A 17895-nucleotide genomic window follows, 5' to 3' on the forward strand; every position below is an offset into this window, starting at 1 on the left:
AGGATAGAAGCTATAGCGGGACCTCTCTCAGCTTAATGCAGTTGTCATGACGATTTGGCGCCGTTTCGAATGGGATATGGGTTATCGACTGGACTCATCCGTACTTTATCGGGCTATCTATACCCATATTACCAATTGTTTTATAGGCTCTTGTTTGTTCCTCCGTCTGGACTGGCCATGCTCATGTCGATAGCCTCAATTGACGAATTATTGAGCTGAACTGCAGGAATTGTCCATTCTCATTCGGCGCCTTGATCTATCATGCTCGGGCATATTCTGTAGCTGAGATCCATCTCACTCGGTTATCCTATTCTTAACCTGGTCTCAAATCATTTGCCCCATTTACCCCGAGTAAGCGAGAACTGAGTTGAAACTCCCCGACTTTTCCCTATGGGGTCTTTTCTCCCTGACTCAAACCAAGAAGTCTCATATTATCCACTCTGTCGGAGCTAACGAGGCTATCCCGCGGCCAAATGACAGCCTACCTACCTTATTCTCGGCGTGCAAAGAGATACATGGCCTCTAAATTACTATGAAATCCAAGTAGTCAAAGTTCGGTTTCTATCAAAACTGAACCACTCAGAGCTGATCTCGACGTTTTTCTCACCTAGGAGTGAAGTTCTATTTTCTTCCATCACAACACAACTTGAGCTATCCAATGTTTACTCACTTCAGACTGCGCGGGTCAACCGAAATTCACATGAAATGCAAATTGTTTACCTAAGTGTCTGACGACGACTTCTCTTTATTAGCACAAGATCAACATGATACGTGAACACTTTTCGTCATAACCGTGAGTTTATTCTCCCGAGAGAGCCGTGAAATTCATCATGACAACCCTCATGAGAAGCCCAGCCACCCGACTAACTCTCCAGGCTTGGCGTTCAGCCACCCGCGAATTTCAGACCCTTCCACTTACCGCAATTGACTTCAATTACGGCTCTCTTTAATCGAAAGTCGGTGTCGGACCGCTCGGCATCTTCTCTACACTCCGTGCCTGTCGTGAATCCATCTGAGCTTCCAGAAGCACTTGTATCTAGAAGAAGTATGTAGTTATCGGGTATAGTGGGGCATGCTCCCCACGTCATTCAAGAGTAGCTACGTTGCGCTATGAAATGAGCACCATCAACACATAACCACTATATACAACATGGCAGCCGTAGCCGCCAACAACCAAGGAACATCACTCGATATTCGAGTTGAGGACTTCCTGGATGATAAGCTTCAGTCAACCTCTGACCTCGAAAATCTCGACACACTTATCGCAAATGTTGAGCTTCAACGAAACCAGCTGCAATCGCAGCTAGATACAGCTGTGAAAGAGCTCGAGGAGACCCGACGCACTGCCGATGATCGACAAGGGTCACTTGCTGCTCGAATAGAAGAGTTTCAAAAGCTTCAAGAGAGCATTGATCTTCGTGCTCAGATCTACGCTGCCTCGGATGCCCCAGATCAGGCCATCGAACGGCTCAAGTCGCCCATGAACAAGATCAAGGCCGTTGAGCGCGCCCAGAGTTACCTTGTTCTCTTACAAGACGCCGAAGGATTTCGAGCAGATGCGAGATCCTTTCTGCCCCAGAACCCCAAAGCTTCATTGGAGCCTTACATCAAGTTGAAACAGCATGTTCAAAAATTACAAGGCCTACCTGGCCAAGAGGGTCTGCACCTCGTCGCATATGCCGAAAGTGTGGCCACTTCACTTTGGGATGAGATAAAATCTACTATGTCTGGGGAACTTGAGGCAGTTCTGAAGCAAAGGAAATGGCCCAAGATTGACACCCAATTGCAGATGGATGAGGAGTGGATCAATTGCATCGAAAAGCTCATCGATCTTCAAAAGCCGGAAATAGCACATACTAACAAGCTTGTTACGTTGCTACCGTTCGAAATCATGGCCTCCATCTTTGTCTCCGAGTTTCGTTTCCATTTCCTCAGCGACAAGCCAACAAGTGGTGCTCAGGCATTCGGAACGCATTGTCTCCCGTGGTTTATCGCACTAGTTGAGAAATGGGAAGATTTCCTCCGGGATAATCTGGGCTATTTGCTAGCAGAGAAGTTCCAGGACACTGCTGTGGCGACCAACTTGGCTTATATCGACCCTGTTTCTGCCTTCATTACCTCATTACTACCAATACTGAAGGAGAAAACCTCATTAGTCGCACTCGAAGCTATTAAGAGCCCCTCATTCTTGAGTAGTTTTATGTCGCAACTCATGGCATTTGACGAAAATGTTCGATACAAGTTCAACTACGACGGCGGCGATGTTGAAAACGGATGGTCTGGCTTAACCGCACATATACTGGATGACCACTTTGATACGTGGTTCAAGGCCGAGAAGGATTTTGCTCTTGAGAGATATAATACTATCATGGAGTCGCAAGACGCTCGCAATATCGATTACGATTATGCGCTGCAGGGGAAGATGAAGCCGACATATGCTGCTGTTCGTGTCACTGATCTTCTGCGATCTGTGACAAGTCAGTACGAGAGGGTGCGTACCTTCAAGCACAAAATTCGCTTCTTGATTGGCATTCAACTTGAAATCTTGGATGCTTATCACGATCGCCTTCGAGACTCGCTCCAAGCTTATCAAAGCATGTCTACGACCTTTGGTCGCACTTTGGCCGCGAATAAGGAGGACCTCGCTGTTCTTGAGGGCACAGGTGCTTTCGAGGTGCTCTGCAAAGTAATTGGCAGTGCTGATCACATCGTCAATACCCTGAAAGACTGGAGCAACGAAGAGGTATGTAAACCGCCTGAAAGTTAACTTATCAAGCTAATATTCTAGTTCTTTGTCTCTCTGTGGGATGAACTTCAAACTCGGGCTTTGCATAGATCTAGCCAGGGTAACAACATTACCAGTACCATGAGCTACGATGATGTGAAGGATCGCACGTCTACAGCAGTAGGAGAGAAACATGAAGATGGGGCCCTCTTTGACGAGACAGCGAGTGCCTATAACATGCGACGCAAGGCTGCCCAAGAACTTCTCGTTGGCGCTTTGGTTGAGTCGCACAATAAAGCTTTCCGGGCATACACCACCCGTGTTCAATGGACAACTGTTGGTGAGACTGCTATCCTTGGTAAGTCCGCATGTTTTACTGCCCCAATATATCGTCTAACACAGTAGCAGATGAGCTTGCCATTACCCCAGAACTTGATGAGCCACTTCGCATCCTCCAACGCAACTTTGACTTTCTCATCAAAGCTCTTTCCACTGCCGTGTTCCGCCGCGTCTACCGTGAAGCCCTTGTCAAGCTTCAAGACCATCTATGGCAAAGTGTCCTTATGCGTCAGTCATTCACCACTTATGGTGCAACCCAGTTCCGTCGCGATGGTGCTGCCTTAGTTTCTGTTATCGAACGCTACATCCCTAATGGTTCGTCTGTCGTTGACAGCTTGACCGAGGGTATGCAGCTCCTGAGTCTTCCGGTTGAAGCGGGTGAGGCGAGTGGCTTGACACTCAAGGAGACCAGCGATCGAGTCTTCACGGACAATGAAGAGGCACGCAAGGTACTCGAGGAACTCCATCTTGAAAGTTTGTCACCGCAAGCCGCAAGAAACATCCTGCAGCGTCGTGTGGAGAATAACGAGAACGTAGGGTGGTAAAGCGAATAGATTAAAATTGGGTATATTATCACGCATTCGATACCTTTCTCTAAGGTCTATCGCTGATGCCTCACGTGTTGAATCTCTCCGTGACCCTCTAAGAATGTCATTTCCCTTTTTGTTCTAATCATTGAATCCCCCCTTCGTTTTATTGCATCAAAAGATCAACCAGATTCCGCTTTCCACACTGTTCGCTTTTGTTTAGCTGTTAAGAGCTCGCATGGTCATCTCGACCACAATGAAGGTACCCGCGCTGACAGGCATAGCTCGCGCCAGGGTAGGTCCAATACCCTTCCAGAAGCCAGCCGCTCCCTCAGCTCGCCATGTTTTGGCGAAGCAATCCCGCATAGTGGCGTATTTTTGGTTGGCACCGAATCCATCGGTCTGCATCTTGCTCTTGATGACGTCGAAAGGATAGCTGGAAAGCCAGAGGACTTCACCAGCAAGACCACCGTAAAGAGCAATCTTGTAAGCGGGAATATCCTTGCGGTCGACCTTGTTGCGAGCAGCGTCGGAGTTCATCATATACTCAAAGGCAGTGAACCAGGAACCGTAGGCGAAAGCCTCTCGCCAGATGGTAACAGCCTGACCGCGGTAGATGCCACTCAGAACACCATTGTGAGCTCCGAGCTTACGAATACAGTCACCAGGGCCATCGTATAGACGACCGGCGCCATGAGGTTGGCTCTGAAGACGGATACGGATATGCTCGATGGGGCCTGAGAGGACCGAGTTGGAGACACCAGCAAAGGCACCCGCGGCACCGTATTGAGGGTAGGACAGTTCGGCGCCGTTGTTGCGAGTTTGGAACCAGCGCTTCGCAGCGTTGAAGGCACCGAATTGAACGGAAACACAGGCTCCGATACCAATGAGTGGTGTGAGCGTTCCCTTGTAGAAGGCGAGGGCGCCCTCGTTCTTGTAGATTGTGGTGGCGGCGTTGATGGCGGAGGAGTACTGTGTTGTGGTTTGAAGTCGTACCTTGACAATGTCAAAGGGTTGACCTAAAAGTATAGCGTTAGCAATTGGGTTGAATTCGTACTGTTACACAAATATGCTGGTGACGACTTCATGGTGGAGGGTAAGCTTATCTTGAGCCAGGTCTCATTTTTGTTGCCCAGCTCAGAGAACTCTTCCTTTCCTTTGCGCTGAATGACTCCCCAAGAAGTGAACGAAAGAAGCATCGAAACATACCGATCAAGACCTGTGCAATTCCTCCAACAGCGCCAGAAAAAAGATCCTTGGCCGTCTCAATGGCAGGGCTCTGCTTGGCCGTCTCCAACTCAAGAGCGTCCATCTCTTCAATTTGGCGGGGTGATCACAAACACCTTTGTCCTTCCTTTCTCCTCGGCCAGCAATGAACCTTTCAATAGCAAAACGGAAAAGGAAAAGGTAGGTGAAGCTCGCCAGAGATAAGACGACAAAGGGGGAGAAAGAGATAAGAAACCCAAACTTAGGGCGCGCGAATCGATATCGCAATCCGGGGTTGATTTATCGCGGAGGGCGTTCGGCAAATGACGTGCTAGCATTACAAAGCCGGTAACGGAGCCCGGACTGTCGGTGCTGAGATACAATAGTACAAGTAAAATTCGGAGAAGAGCCCGCCAGATATTGATAAAACTCGTCGGGAATCATAAGTCTCTGTACTATAATTTCCGACATTCTTATCGGCATCTTCTCCGGAGGCCGTTCCTAACATGTACCTTGCTAACAATTTCATAATAGAAATGTCTATTAGGAATGTGGCAGCGACTTCGGGCTAATGAAAGACGGAACTCGGGATCTACGTTCTAGAACCGCGAGAAGCCGACATATTTATGTAACGCTGTGTATATGAAATTGTTCATTATTCCAAGATCGTCAATCTAGATCTCTATATCATGTAACACTCGCTTCTATTGTCACGCCCATTTCCCTTCTCTTCAGTATCGTCTCACTCCTTGCTTCTCATCTTTCGCATCATTCTGCGCCTGCGCATGCTGCTCAATAGCCTCCTTGAGTTTTCCAACCACTTCAGGCTGGTTGCTGAACGCAGTCATGAGTAAGCTTTCTAGTTCAGTTTCCACCTTCGCGATTGGCTTCACTCCGGGCTTTCTATTCTGCGAGTCGTTCATCAAAGCACCCCAGCGATGTGTGAAGTTATAGATAGACTGTCGCAGTAACTCATCGAGCTGCTCGTTCATATCCTCAACAGTCAAGGTTTTAGCTGTCACGGAGGGTGTGCCTCTAGACCATAGACCGCCGCCGATAATGTTGGAAAAGAAACCAACCCAATTCTGGGGGCTCAGGGTATCCCAGATGTGAACAAAGTGCTGCATAGAAGCACCATGGTTTCGAATGTCACCGATCTCTAATGAAACCAACTCATTCTTTATGATGAGTAAGTTTTTCACCATGAACAGATCAGGATCTGTGCCGGCCTTTAGTGATTGTATCCTTGCTTCTGCACGCTGGAGCACCTGAATGGTCTCTCGGACAATATTGAAAACAACTGAACTATTTTTCGACTAGGAAATCGTCAGTCAAATCCAGTGCCAGAGGCGAATCCACTTACCGATCTTTCTTTAGGCATGCAATTCTCATACATGCTTAGGAGTTTAATGGCTTGTTTGACTATGGGATGGGCGTTTGATGATGCTACACCACCATTAACGGGGCCGATCTTCAGAGAAGCGTCTTGGACGGGCGCTTTTGTGATCGTTTTTGTGACTTCCGCCTCAAAAACCGTATCTGTCAAGGGCCACAGATGATGAGCAAGAAGTTGTGAGGTGTATTGCTTGCATTTGATGAAATATGGCGACTCCATATCATCTAAATCGGCACCAAAATATTCGTTTGCTAACAAGCCCACCACGTTGCACGTCGTCTCCAATGGTGCAGTCTGTAGAACAGTTTGGAGGTTGGTCACCAATGGCGTCAAGTTGCCAGGATGAACGATGGTAGTGTTGATGGGTTTGATCGCTTGAAAAACCGAGTCCGCTGCCTGTGTCCATATGGGTTCCACATCGAAGAGTTTCACGAACAGATTCTCTTCGTTATACATGCGTTCGAAGCATTGCTTGATAAAATTTCGCGATGCTGTGTCGGCCGAAAGGCTCTTGACTTCTTTATTGAACTCTGCAATATCAGATTGCGTCAAAACTTTCAAGTCGCGATCTCGTGTTGTGAAATGTGTATGAATGATGTTATTGGCAGTGTTTGCGTAAGTCTCAAAGTGAGTGCAGGATTCGTTTCGCTGGCCGTATGAATCGTATGCGCGGCGTATGATTCGGTGAACATTGGGGATCAAGCCATACGAATCAAGCATCATCTCTTGGAAACGACCATACGCAAGCGCATGACGAGCTGACTCGGATTTTGTAGCCATGATTTGACGTCCGATTTCAGGTGATACCTTTTCCAATGTGGTCTTATAGCCATGCTCAAGAAGATGAAGGGCTTTTGTGAGAAGTGCAGTGTATCGTGCAAGATAGGTATCGCGGTCGCGGTATGTCGGCTAATTGCATTAGCATTTGCGCTTTGGTAGCAAATGGAATCCTTACATGATTCTCCATAAAGACGATGCAGGCGTCAATGTTCTCGGCCATCTCTCCAAATGACGCATCATCAACCAATCGGCTGGCGCCTGGAGCATTGAGACGTCTTGTTGCATTATCGAGGTACGCGTAGTAATGAAGATCGGTTCCGACTTCGTCGGCCAAGACTTCCAGCCTTCTTTGTTCCTGCAAAAGTTCTTCGCATTGCGATTGGAAGGTTGACGTTTGCGCCTCGACAGAGCCGAAAGAGTTCGATAGGGAGGTAAGAAGTTTTAGCGTCGCGTTTGCGTCTTCGATAAGCCCATCTAAGTGACGCTCCGTGACAGTAAGTTGGTCACGATATAGTCTAGTAGCAGTCAGGGCTGTCTTCATAGAAATGCGATCTTCACATAGCGTAGTATGCATACAAGTATTCCTGCTGGCTAGCGTCCAGCAATTGCTCATCGTACGATTCAAGGCCAATGGCGTCGTATTTTCCAAGTTCGTGACTAGAGTCTGGAAGCGTCAGAGCTTCCCATGCTCTGCTGTGCTTGTCGGTCTTCTTGGGTCGTGGTCGTGTGTCTTTAGACAGCTGTTCCTTGACCACTCGATAGAAGTCGGAGTAAGAACTGGCTCGGCGAAGGACCGTCGGTTCTGGTGGAGTATCGGTATCTTCAATTTCTTCGTAAACATTGGGCATTGGCGTCGCAGCTTCGTGTGTTTGGCCCGTTTCCTAAACCCATCTCATGAGCTTCAACAAGTATGGCGGGGTGCCAAGTCGCGGGGAGCATACATTGGGCTGTTGGAGTAGAGACTCCTTGCGACGGTGTCCATGACTTTGACTATGGCTACTAGAGTGACTCTTCTTGCTGGTGCCCAAGTCGGGCATCAGCGTATACCAAGAGTCCTCGTACATGGTGTTGACAGAGCTCAAGGGTTCGCTGGAGCTCTTGTAACTTAGAAGCCACGCAACAGGCGTTGAACGTTAAAGTCGGAGCTAAGGCGGCCGAACCGCCGATGGCGGGAAAATGTGGAGCAATATCCATGCACTAATGGTCGACAAGTCCCTGCAGCATGTGGCGCGTGCTTAGATCTGTCTGTGGCACAGTTCATCATCTCTTGTTAGACCTGCCACAGCCCAAAGAATTTTGCTGACCATTAAGTCAGTAGCTGCTGCGGGAGCTTCAGCTCTATGACCTCACAACATTTTCTCCTTCATCGGGAGGCAACATTGGGTTCAACTTTTGGTCCAATTTGAAATCTCTGAAAGAAGATTTCATTAATTGCATTGACTCGGAATTCTTGCTGGCCAGTCTTCAAAATGAACGTTTCTCGAGCCACTCTTTGGCGAGTTGCTGTTCGCTCCCAAGCTCGTCAACCTCTTACTATATCTCAGCGCCAATGGGTTCGCTACGCCCATGATTATGGCAGCGAGTATTCTCAACCTCCTCCCAACCGCGGTGGTAAAATCATTAGTTTTGCAGCCGTCTTTGGTCTTGCTGCTGCTGGAGCCTACTTTTATCCCACCTTGACTGGAAAGTCTTCATCATCCGCTGAAGTCGAGAAGAACGAAGTTCCCACTAAGGCTGAACTCGAGTTTGAGAAGCCTCGCAAGAAAGTCAAGACCAAAGAAGAGAACCGAGATCTTATCAGCTCCCAACATCGGCAAGTTAAGAATAGCTGGGAGCATCCTGGAGTTTATGCCTGGGGCTCCAATGTTGGAAAAGTCATCGATCCAAACTCGAGTGAAAAATATGTCAAAGTACCTCGGAGGATTTCTTTCTTTGATGACAAGGTTCTCCGGGACCTCAAGTTGACATCCATCTTCGGTGCAGCAGTCACTGAGAAGGGTGATCTGGTTCAATGGGGCTTGGGCTACAACCAGCAAGACCCTTCACCCGTGCCTACACTTACAGGCAAGGATATTATCAAAATTGATGTTTCGCTTGATCGAATCATTGCTCTGTCGCGCAACGGCAATGTTTATTCTATCCCTGCGTCTCGCAACGATCAAGAGGGTGGCCTTAAAGAAGAACAGAAAAAGTCCTCCTGGTCTATCTGGGGATCCGGCGGTGCCCGAGAGAACATACATTTCCGCAATTTGGCACCATCTGGCTTGTCGTATGGTGAAACCGTGAAGGACATCAGCTGCGGTCAGGAGCATTGTCTTATGCTCACCTCCAAAGGACGTGTCTTCTCCGCTGCTGCTAGTGCTCTCGAGTTTCCTTCCAAGGGACAGATGGGCATTGCAGGTTTGAACTGGCATAACAGACCCAAGGGACCTTACGACCAACCTCACGAAATCACAACTTTGAAGGGATTCGACGTGGCACAGATTGCAGCTGGTGATTATCACTCGGCTGTTCTTGATAAAACTGGACGTGTTTTCGGCTTTGGTGACAACTCATTCGGTCAGCTTGGAATTGATACCGACTTTGGCCTTTCAGTTTCTGACACCCCGGTAATGGTTCCTACTAACCTGTCCTACGCTGGCACTGGGCTTGTTCCGACGGTAACATCCATAGCGGCGGGCGGGAACAATACTTTCTTCACTGTGGATGCGAAGACTACGACAGTTCCTAGTAACACAAAGGCTCTTGCTCCAGCGAGAAGGCACCCTCCCGTGACTACGGATCTGTGGGCTTGCGGTCAAGGAGTGTATGGGACACTGGGCACTGGTCGATGGTCACACGTCTCGCCCAAGCCGACCAAGGTGAAGAGTCTTTCATCCCTGTTCGAATTTGACGAGAAGACCAACAAGATGAGCCCCATTAAGCTCAAGTCTCTGTCAGTTGGGGCCACTCACTGCTCGGCCATCATGGACAATGTCACTGAAGTCTCGGTCACGGGTCAAGGAACCGAGAACGAGACCAACTGGGGAGCAGATGTCGTATTCTGGGGTGGCAATGAGCACTATCAGCTTGGCACCGGAAAGCGAACCAACTTGAACGCTCCAGCTTATATCGCCGCTCTCGACAGCGCAACCGATGCTCGTAAGGATGGTTCACCGGACTTCCACCGGCTGTCCGTGACTCCTCGCAAGACAATTCGTCTAGATGGTGGAAAGGGCCGAAAGGTCTCATTGGAACAAAAGATTGAGTGTGGCAAGTACGTGACTGGCATCTACTCTGCCGTGTGAAGCGACACGGCAAACAACTCAATTTGTAAGAACAGGCTCGCCTCAGTGTATTGTAGGAAATATGGAATCGATGTATTGCATCTACGAAGCTATAATTGGGCGTTTGGGGATGGAATTATTCAGTTATGACTCAAATGTTTTATTCCACTCGGGCATAGGCCTTCCAATTGATTGATTGATTAGCTCAGCTGACCCTTCAAATGTGAAATCACCCATGCATACCTGAATGATCAAACAGTGGACTGAAGCAGTCATATGAATGTCTCACTGCTTTTGGAATGAAACATAGAAACACGTGAATGATACGAAGTTGAGACATTGCAGAAACATGCACAAACTGGGGTTTCTTTTTCCAGCAATGACAGTCACGCTTGAAGGCTGCTAATTTATTGAGCTTGATGCGTCCCTATTTCATCATAACTTTCTCGCAATTTTCGTCTGAACACCCTTGAATATCTTCCACTTATACAGGGATCTAGAGATATGTACCATTTTAGTGGGAACTTGGAGGCAACACGAGGATTGTTCATGTTGATCAACTCGAGGCCACGCAAGTAAATGCCGCCGAGTAAGTTAACGTCGAGAATAGAACAGAATGAGGCATAGATCGTGGAGGAAAAGATGGTGGTTAATGGGGAGTTGGTTGCCGGGATAATACGTCCATCCTCCACGTCATTAAACCAATATGATGGGCCTTGAGACGAAAATAGAAATCCGTCGACAACCAACAGAACAGCCGCCACGCAGCTAAAATAATACAGGGATGAGCCACTGCCAATGCAGAAAAAAAGAGATTTTACTAGACCAGGTACAAGTGCACTACCTTGCAAACTATTGACTCTAGATTGGTCTTGAGAATAGTTTCGGGTGCATGATCAGCGACTGAACCACGGGATCGGGTATAAACAACGAGCACGTGTCCAAACAATGGATGAAATCTGTCAATTATCACGTCTAGACTATCAGTTGCAGACCATTCATTAATGCCCTGCGTTTTACCCGTAACAAGGCAAAGGCAAAAGCAAAGACAAGGTACTCCCGATACAGAAGTTAGGTACATCAAAGTGCGTGTGCCATAAGATATCTTAAGATACCTTATCTTATTCTTGGAACAAACTCTTCCCTTCCCCACGTTGACTGACGTCTGAGTTTGAGTTTCGAGTCTCTTGGTCGCGTCACATCACATCGTTCCTGACAATTTTCGAGGTCCTCGTGAATATTTGGTTGACTTGACACTGTTACTTTGCTCTTCACAGTCGTTACAGTCAACCAAGAATCTCCTTTCCTCTTGCTCACTCCTTTTTTACCTTTTACCTTTATTTTAATCCTTTCTCTCTCTTACACCCCCAATTTTTCCGTTTGCGGTATCAACTCCACTCACGTCTTCTCCCTCTCCTCTCTTCTTCACATCAACTCAAACTTCTCTATTCTTCTACTTCTTCCGCTTCTCGACATATAAACCCTTGTAATCTTCACCTCTTTTCACGATCCCGCCACTATTAAACGATTCCGCCATCGACTGCGCCTACGCCCCTCCAAAGCCCACGCGGATCCGATCCCTGCCTGACCTCCACCAGCCAAGAGGGCCCGACGCTATTCCTCTTCTTACGCCCAAATCTCCGTCGCCTTTGCTTCTTATACTTGGGCTGTCGCTGTTGTTCAACCCTTTGGTGAAAACCGCGACGAGCACCAGCCTCAAGCGCAACTTCTCCTTGGGGTACTCACACCTGTCTTTACCTAACCCCGACGCCATGGACAGGATCCCCAAGTTCAGGCGCAAACCCAAGAACCCCACGATCCAGACCTCCGTCGAACGCTCCAGCAGTGATACTGTCGACAGTATCGCCAGTACCGAGTTACAAGCTGCAACTTTGCAGTCGCAACAACAGGACGGACAGCAAGTCCTACCACAAAAGTCCAAGCTCTCAAAGAGGGCCGCATTCCGAAATTTCCGTTTGCGCGGCTCCACAAAGAGAGCGCGCGACAGTCCACCCGTCGAGTTGCCTTCCAGTCCTCCACCGGCCGTCGTGAGCCACGACGGTGTCAAGAGTCGACCCGTCACGGCCGAAGGCGATGTGCTGGCTAATTCAAAGGGGTCAGGTCCCCGAATTCCTACCTTTTTGGAATCTTCAATGCAGGGTATACAACTCCCAAACTCGACGATCTAGTGCATTGATCAAGACTGACATTTCATAGATATTGATTTCAAATTCCAGGAGTTGACGTGGGCGGAACGGGACCGAGTCCTCGAGGGCACAAGGAATGAGGGGGATGAAGAGTTTAAATGGGGGACTTTCAAGCAGGTTGACGCCCAGGAGAAAGGTGTAATGGATCGCTACATCAACATTAAGCCTTGGAATCACAACCGAGTCAAACTTCAGGTCCCCGAGGATGAACTTGACTATGTCAACGCTTCCGAGATCACTCTTACCTCGCCTTCCGATCCGAGCCTTGAACCGTTACGGTACATCGCTATGCAAGGACCAACACAGCCATCAATCGACTATGTCTGGCGCATGATTGCGGAGCAAATGTCTTCACCTGCTGTTATCGTACAGCTGACAACCATGGCAGAAGGTGGAGTTGTCAAATGTCACCAATACTTCCCCGATAACCAAGACCACCCTACCTGGACTCTGAACGAACACGATGCGTGGAAGGATGACTGGCAGGCCCAGATCACGTACGATTCTTACGAAGAACTTGCTGACGGCGCCATTGAGAAGCGCAAGCTACTCATGCACCTGAAGGATGAAGAAGAGCCCCGAATCGTGTGGCACCTACTGTATAGACGATGGCCTGACTTTGGGGTTCCCGAACTAGAAGATCTAGATGGCTTCTTCGAACTCATGCGACTTTCGCGCGAGCTGAGCGCGCCCCAAAACCCGCGAATCATCCATTGTAGTGCTGGTGTTGGTCGAACTGGCACTTTCATTACGCTCGAGCATCTAATGCGCGAGCTAGAATTGGGCACCTTTGAGAAGTACGACGAGCCAGCAGAAGGTCCGGATCTGATTTTCGAGACAGTCGACCTTCTCCGAGAGCAGCGTGTTGGCATGGTTCAGGGCCGTCCCCAATTCATATTTATTTACCAAGTTATGCGGAAACTATGGCAAGACAAATACGGAGTCGATGAAGAGGGCAATGAGCCTGCAGCTAAGAGGCTGGAAGTTGGCGATCCATTCATAGATGACTCGGTATCCGACTCGACGCAAGGCAACCACTAGCATCGGAGTTCCGAAGTGATTGAGATGTGATAATGGGGTCTGTTTATCTGGCGTTAATTGCGATGATTTGGTGGAGTTGCGGATGGGAATGCATCTGGGTAGGACTGGTGCATGATAACTGCGGCAACCTAGTTTTATGGTTTGGGGATGAAGCGCAGCCTCTCGAAATATTTGTGTTGGGAGGAAGCTGATGGTTAAGTTTTACCCTGTCATGAGTCAATCGGGTGCATAGGTAATCTGCTTTGCGCAAGTGTATGATGTTAGCAGAAGTGTATGATCAAGCAAAGCCAGGGTAGGGACTTAAGGGTTTATGATAAACAAACATAGAGCTCGCATCTCATAATGGGGAGATGACGACGGTACAGGAATAATCAAATCAAGTCAAGATAAGATGGTTAGTATACATGATACCAAGCGCACGAACAAGGGGTTGGTCGTCGAAGAAGCATTCTTATCATATATCAGATTCATAAAGAGGCGACAAGACATTTCGCATAACAACAGAAATTAAGCAATGTCCACAAGATCCAAATGTTTAGCAGCGGGTTATGTATTATAGTTTTCTTTTCAAGATTTAGATCTATCCTAACCTGGGAACATCATTGTAATCTTGCTGTCAATCTAAAATGGTTGTGGCCGGGTGCCAACGTGTTGCTATGTAAATCAACTTCATTACCACAATACGCTCCATTCAGTTCACCAGTAAATAGCTCGCAAAACAGACAAATGAACAATTTTGTTAAGAAAGCAAAAATCAGCATCTATGCGCTAATCACCAGCGTCACAGTCTCCTTCTCCTTTTCGGTGACAGTGACAGTAGCCTGGTCCTTTTCTGTGACTGTCACTGTGAAGTATACGGATACAGTCGGAGTGCCATCGACGACGATGGTTGTAGCGTGAGCATCATCGCCAGTGCGTGTCCCAGCCGCGGGCTTCTTGTCATCCTTGCTGCCTTCTTCATTGTCGGCTTTAGCTTCTGTGGCGGCAGGAAATGGGGCATCGGTAGGCTTGTCGGGGATGGGGATGAGGACGACTGATGTAGGCTTGTCATCGTCATTGTGGCCATCTTTACCCTTATCTTCGCCGTCCTTGCCTTTGTTGTCATCATCGCCTGGGAAGGTGGTGGGCTTGGCTTCGTCAGGCTTCTTGATGGACTTGGTCAAGGTTGTGCCGCCAGGGAGAGGAACAGATGTGGTACTTTGTTCGGCGATAGGGGCGGAAGTGGGAGGGAGATCTTCATAGGCCTTTGTCGGTTGAGGGTTGGAAGGCTCTGCGGGGTCTGTCTGACTAGGTTTCTCCTCTGATGGTTGGGATGGTTGTGTCTCGGCTGGCTGGGTCTGAGCTGGTTGACTAGGTTGCTCAGAGACAGGTTTAGTGGGCTGCTCTGGCAAAGGTTGAGATTGGGAAGGTTTCTCAGGAGCTGGCTGGCTTGGCTGTTCAGGGGCGGGTTGAGTGGGTTGTTCTGGCACAGGCTGTGGCTGTGAAGGTTGGTCATTGGCAGGTTGAGTTGGCTGGGATGGCTGTTCTTGGGCAGGCTGAGAATGTTGGTCTTTGGCAGGCTCTCCAGTTGGTTCAGGGGTTGCGCCATCATCTACAGTAACTATAGTCGTAACAGTAACCACGGGAACCGCGGGCTTCTCAGCGGCTGATGTAGTTGCAGGCTGCTCCTTGTCTCCATTGCCGGGAACAGTGTTGTTCTCACCACTGCTTGGAGTTCCACCAAGAATCTTGGCAGCAGTCGCAGGGTCTTCGCAGACAATCTTGATGCCACCCTCAAAGTTGTACAAAGGAAGAGCGAAGCACTTCTCGCCTTTGGTATTACAGGGTGTGAGTTGGAATTTGCCAGTGTCATCACATACACCCGTTTGTCCGTTAATGCAGGCAGCCTGACCCTTCATGCACGAAGACTCGGGTGTGAGCTTGGCAAATTCCTCGTTGTATGTGCGAGCATCGACGACATTGCTGGCGTATGCAGAAGCAGGAATGGCACTGGTTCCTGTAGGAACACCAGGGTTGATAGTTGGAACGCCGTTGGCCGATGTTCCCGAGGGGACTATCTTGGGTGCAGAAGTCGTCTCAGGGGAGGAGGGGTCAGATACAAGAACGGTGCTGGTAGGCGGTGCAGGGGGAACTGCAGGCTGAGTGTTAGAGTCAGGGGAAGGATACTGGGGCTGACCATTCGAAGGGACAGGAGCTGGCTGCTGAACTGCTGAAGTGTCTGCGGGAGCCTCAGGTTGTTGGCCCTGAGATGTAGCTGGGCTCTCTGGTTGAGACTGATCTGGTTGCGAAGTAGGAACTGGGTTCTGAGGCTGAGGAGCAGAAGTTGAAGCTGGAATACCAGGCTGAGGTTGAGCAGGCTGTGAAATGGGAACAGGGTTTTGAGGTTGTGCTGGCTCTGAGGTAGGGGCAGATTCCTGGGGTTGAGCTGGTGCAGTAGTGGCAGCTGGAGTATCAGGCTGTTGACCACTAGGGTTTTGCACAGGGACATAAGACTGCTGAGCTTCAGAGGTGGGAGCAGGATTGCTAGGCTGAGCAGGTTCGGAAATTGGGACCTGGGTCTCAGGTTGAGCAGCATCTGAAGTTGGAGCAGGCTGGCTTTGGGCATCAGATGTCGTCTGGGACTGGGGATCCTTAGGTTGAACTACAGACACAATCTTAGTTGTACCCGTGGGAGACTCCGTCTTAGGGGTAGAAGTCTCCTGTATGGGGCCTTCAGATGTGGTAGGAGGCTTGGGATACACTTGAGTAGGGTGCTTGGGGTTGATCGGGAAAGCTGTATCAGAAGGAGCCTGGGTTGTAAGGTAACCAGTAGGAGTCGGCTGATACGCAAAGGTAGTTGTCTCTTCTTCAACAGCTGAGGTGGGAGGTTGCTCGTTTCCTGGAGCTGTTGTAGCGGGAGCGGAGGGCGCTTCAGGGGCCGTGGTCTCTTCAACGGCGCTTGGCTTAGTCTTGCTCCCATCTGAAGGTTGAAGTGTGCCGAGGTCGAGGGTAGATGATAGACCTTGAGTGTCTGTGTTCTCTGGCTTCTGAGCTGCTTCGGTTGTGGTGATATCGGGTACCACAGTCGTAGCATCGCTAACAGGCTCAGATGTTGGTGCTTCGTTTGCAGAGGTAGGAATGTCCTTGGTGACTGGGGCAGTCTCAGAGACAACTGCAGTGTCCTTAGGAGGCTTATAGTCTGGTTGTTCAGCCGAGGTTGGCTTCTCAGCCACAGTCGTAGGATCCTTAGGCACGATTGAGGTCGTGAGAACCGGTGCAGAAGGGTTCTGCGTGAAAGTTGGCTTATCTCCAGGCTCTTGGGTTGGTTCTTGTGCATCACTCGTTGGCTCAGGAGCATCATTAGTCGGCTGAACAGGGATAACCTCGATTGGCTCGGGGAGATCAGAATAGGGGCTCTTCTTCTTGTCACCGCCCTGGTTCTCTGAGAGCAATGGATTCGGTTCAGGCGTAGAGTTAAGCGTCTCGAAAACCGGACGAGGCGTAGTCTGATCCCCATTGCCATTGCTATGATAGATCGTTAGATATGAGTCCTCATGTTCTGTCTCCGAATCTGATCCATACCCGTATCCGTCGTGAGCTGCAGTGGGAGCCTGTGAGTTTTCCATCCTAACGTCAAGAAAAGCGCCAGGGCTTCTTTTTTCTCTATCACCCAAGTTAGATCCAGCAGTTGAAGAAGTGTTATCAGTTTCTCCGTACATTCTACCAGTCCACATAGGGCCAGCCTGCGCGGACTGAGCAGTTAAAAGGAGTGAGAAGGCCACGGCGAGCCTTGATCTATTACACCGCATCGTGAAGAATATGTCGATAATAGTATAGACTTTTTGAAAGAAGGAATGTGTTGGTTAAATCGAAAAGATTCGTTCGTTTATGTCGTTGGTCGGTTCGTGAGTCAAAGTAGTATAAGTCGTTTGAAATAATTGATAGTGGCACGAAAAATAATGTATGAGTTTGTCGATCGCTTCCTCCCAACTTCAAGATGATTAAGAGTAAATAGAGATTGTCTCTAAACAAAAAACAGTCACTTGTTCAATGTCCTTATGCTGAGGCACAAAAACAGTGAAGACAAGGGAGCTTGTTCGCAACGTCAAAGGGAATGACGAACAGTAGAAGAACAAAGCGGTGAATGAAAAGAACAGATTGAGTATGAAAGAGAGTCACACAAAACAGAGATAGGAAATACTTGACAAAGGAAAAGAGAGAGGAAAGGACAAAAGTGGTCAGAGTGAGTGTGTATTGTATGCTGAGTAGAGAGAAACCATTCATACAAAGTTGTAATAGGTAGTGGTAACACTCTGTTAATGTATATGCAGTGCTTCCCCCTAAGAATCACTCATATCCAATTAGAGCCAGCAAAAGACGATGAATCGCCTCACAAAAGTCTCATCTCGTATCGGATCTCATATTTTCA

The 17895-nt window shown here is 48.7% G+C and overlaps 5 protein-coding genes across 5 annotated transcripts; 3 read left to right on the forward strand and 2 right to left on the reverse strand.

The window, feature by feature from the left end:
• Window positions 1–1150: 1150 nt before the first annotated feature.
• On the forward strand, window positions 1151–3609 carry BKA55DRAFT_512175 (TIP-1 family-domain-containing protein; the record flags this gene model as incomplete). Its single annotated transcript, XM_046187782.1, has 3 exons — window positions 1151–2743; window positions 2789–3095; window positions 3131–3609. 3 exons carry the CDS (start codon window positions 1151–1153, stop codon window positions 3607–3609), a joined length of 2379 nt encoding a protein of 792 aa, XP_046049085.1.
• A 201-nt stretch (window positions 3610–3810) lies between these two features.
• On the reverse strand, window positions 3811–4903 carry BKA55DRAFT_512378 (mitochondrial carrier domain-containing protein; the record flags this gene model as incomplete). The annotated part of the gene is made up of 2 exons (XM_046187800.1): window positions 3811–4610; window positions 4801–4903. 2 exons carry the CDS (start codon window positions 4901–4903, stop codon window positions 3811–3813), a joined length of 903 nt encoding a protein of 300 aa, XP_046049086.1.
• A 625-nt stretch (window positions 4904–5528) lies between these two features.
• On the reverse strand, window positions 5529–8037 carry BKA55DRAFT_594024 (Sec34-like family-domain-containing protein; the record flags this gene model as incomplete). The annotated part of the gene is made up of 5 exons (XM_046195619.1): window positions 5529–6113; window positions 6161–7102; window positions 7149–7488; window positions 7550–7854; window positions 7915–8037. 5 exons carry the CDS (start codon window positions 8035–8037, stop codon window positions 5529–5531), a joined length of 2295 nt encoding a protein of 764 aa, XP_046049087.1.
• Window positions 8038–8260: 223 nt separating this feature from the next.
• On the forward strand, window positions 8261–10443 carry BKA55DRAFT_567873 (regulator of chromosome condensation 1/beta-lactamase-inhibitor protein II). The gene has a single exon (XM_046192774.1). The coding sequence runs from the start codon at window positions 8443–8445 to the stop codon at window positions 10258–10260; it is 1818 nt and encodes a 605-aa protein (XP_046049088.1). The 5' UTR covers window positions 8261–8442; the 3' UTR covers window positions 10261–10443.
• Window positions 10444–12011: 1568 nt separating this feature from the next.
• Window positions 12012–13487, forward strand: BKA55DRAFT_690007 (protein-tyrosine phosphatase-like protein; the record flags this gene model as incomplete). Its single annotated transcript, XM_046199435.1, has 2 exons — window positions 12012–12399; window positions 12457–13487. The coding sequence occupies 2 exons, from the start codon at window positions 12012–12014 to the stop codon at window positions 13485–13487; spliced, it is 1419 nt and encodes a 472-aa protein (XP_046049089.1).
• Window positions 13488–17895: the final 4408 nt, after the last annotated feature.

The sequence above is a fragment of the Fusarium redolens genome, assembly GCF_020744475.1.
Source record: "Fusarium redolens strain MPI-CAGE-AT-0023 chromosome Unknown BKA55scaffold_8, whole genome shotgun sequence".
Taxonomy (NCBI): Eukaryota; Fungi; Ascomycota; class Sordariomycetes; order Hypocreales; family Nectriaceae; genus Fusarium; species Fusarium redolens.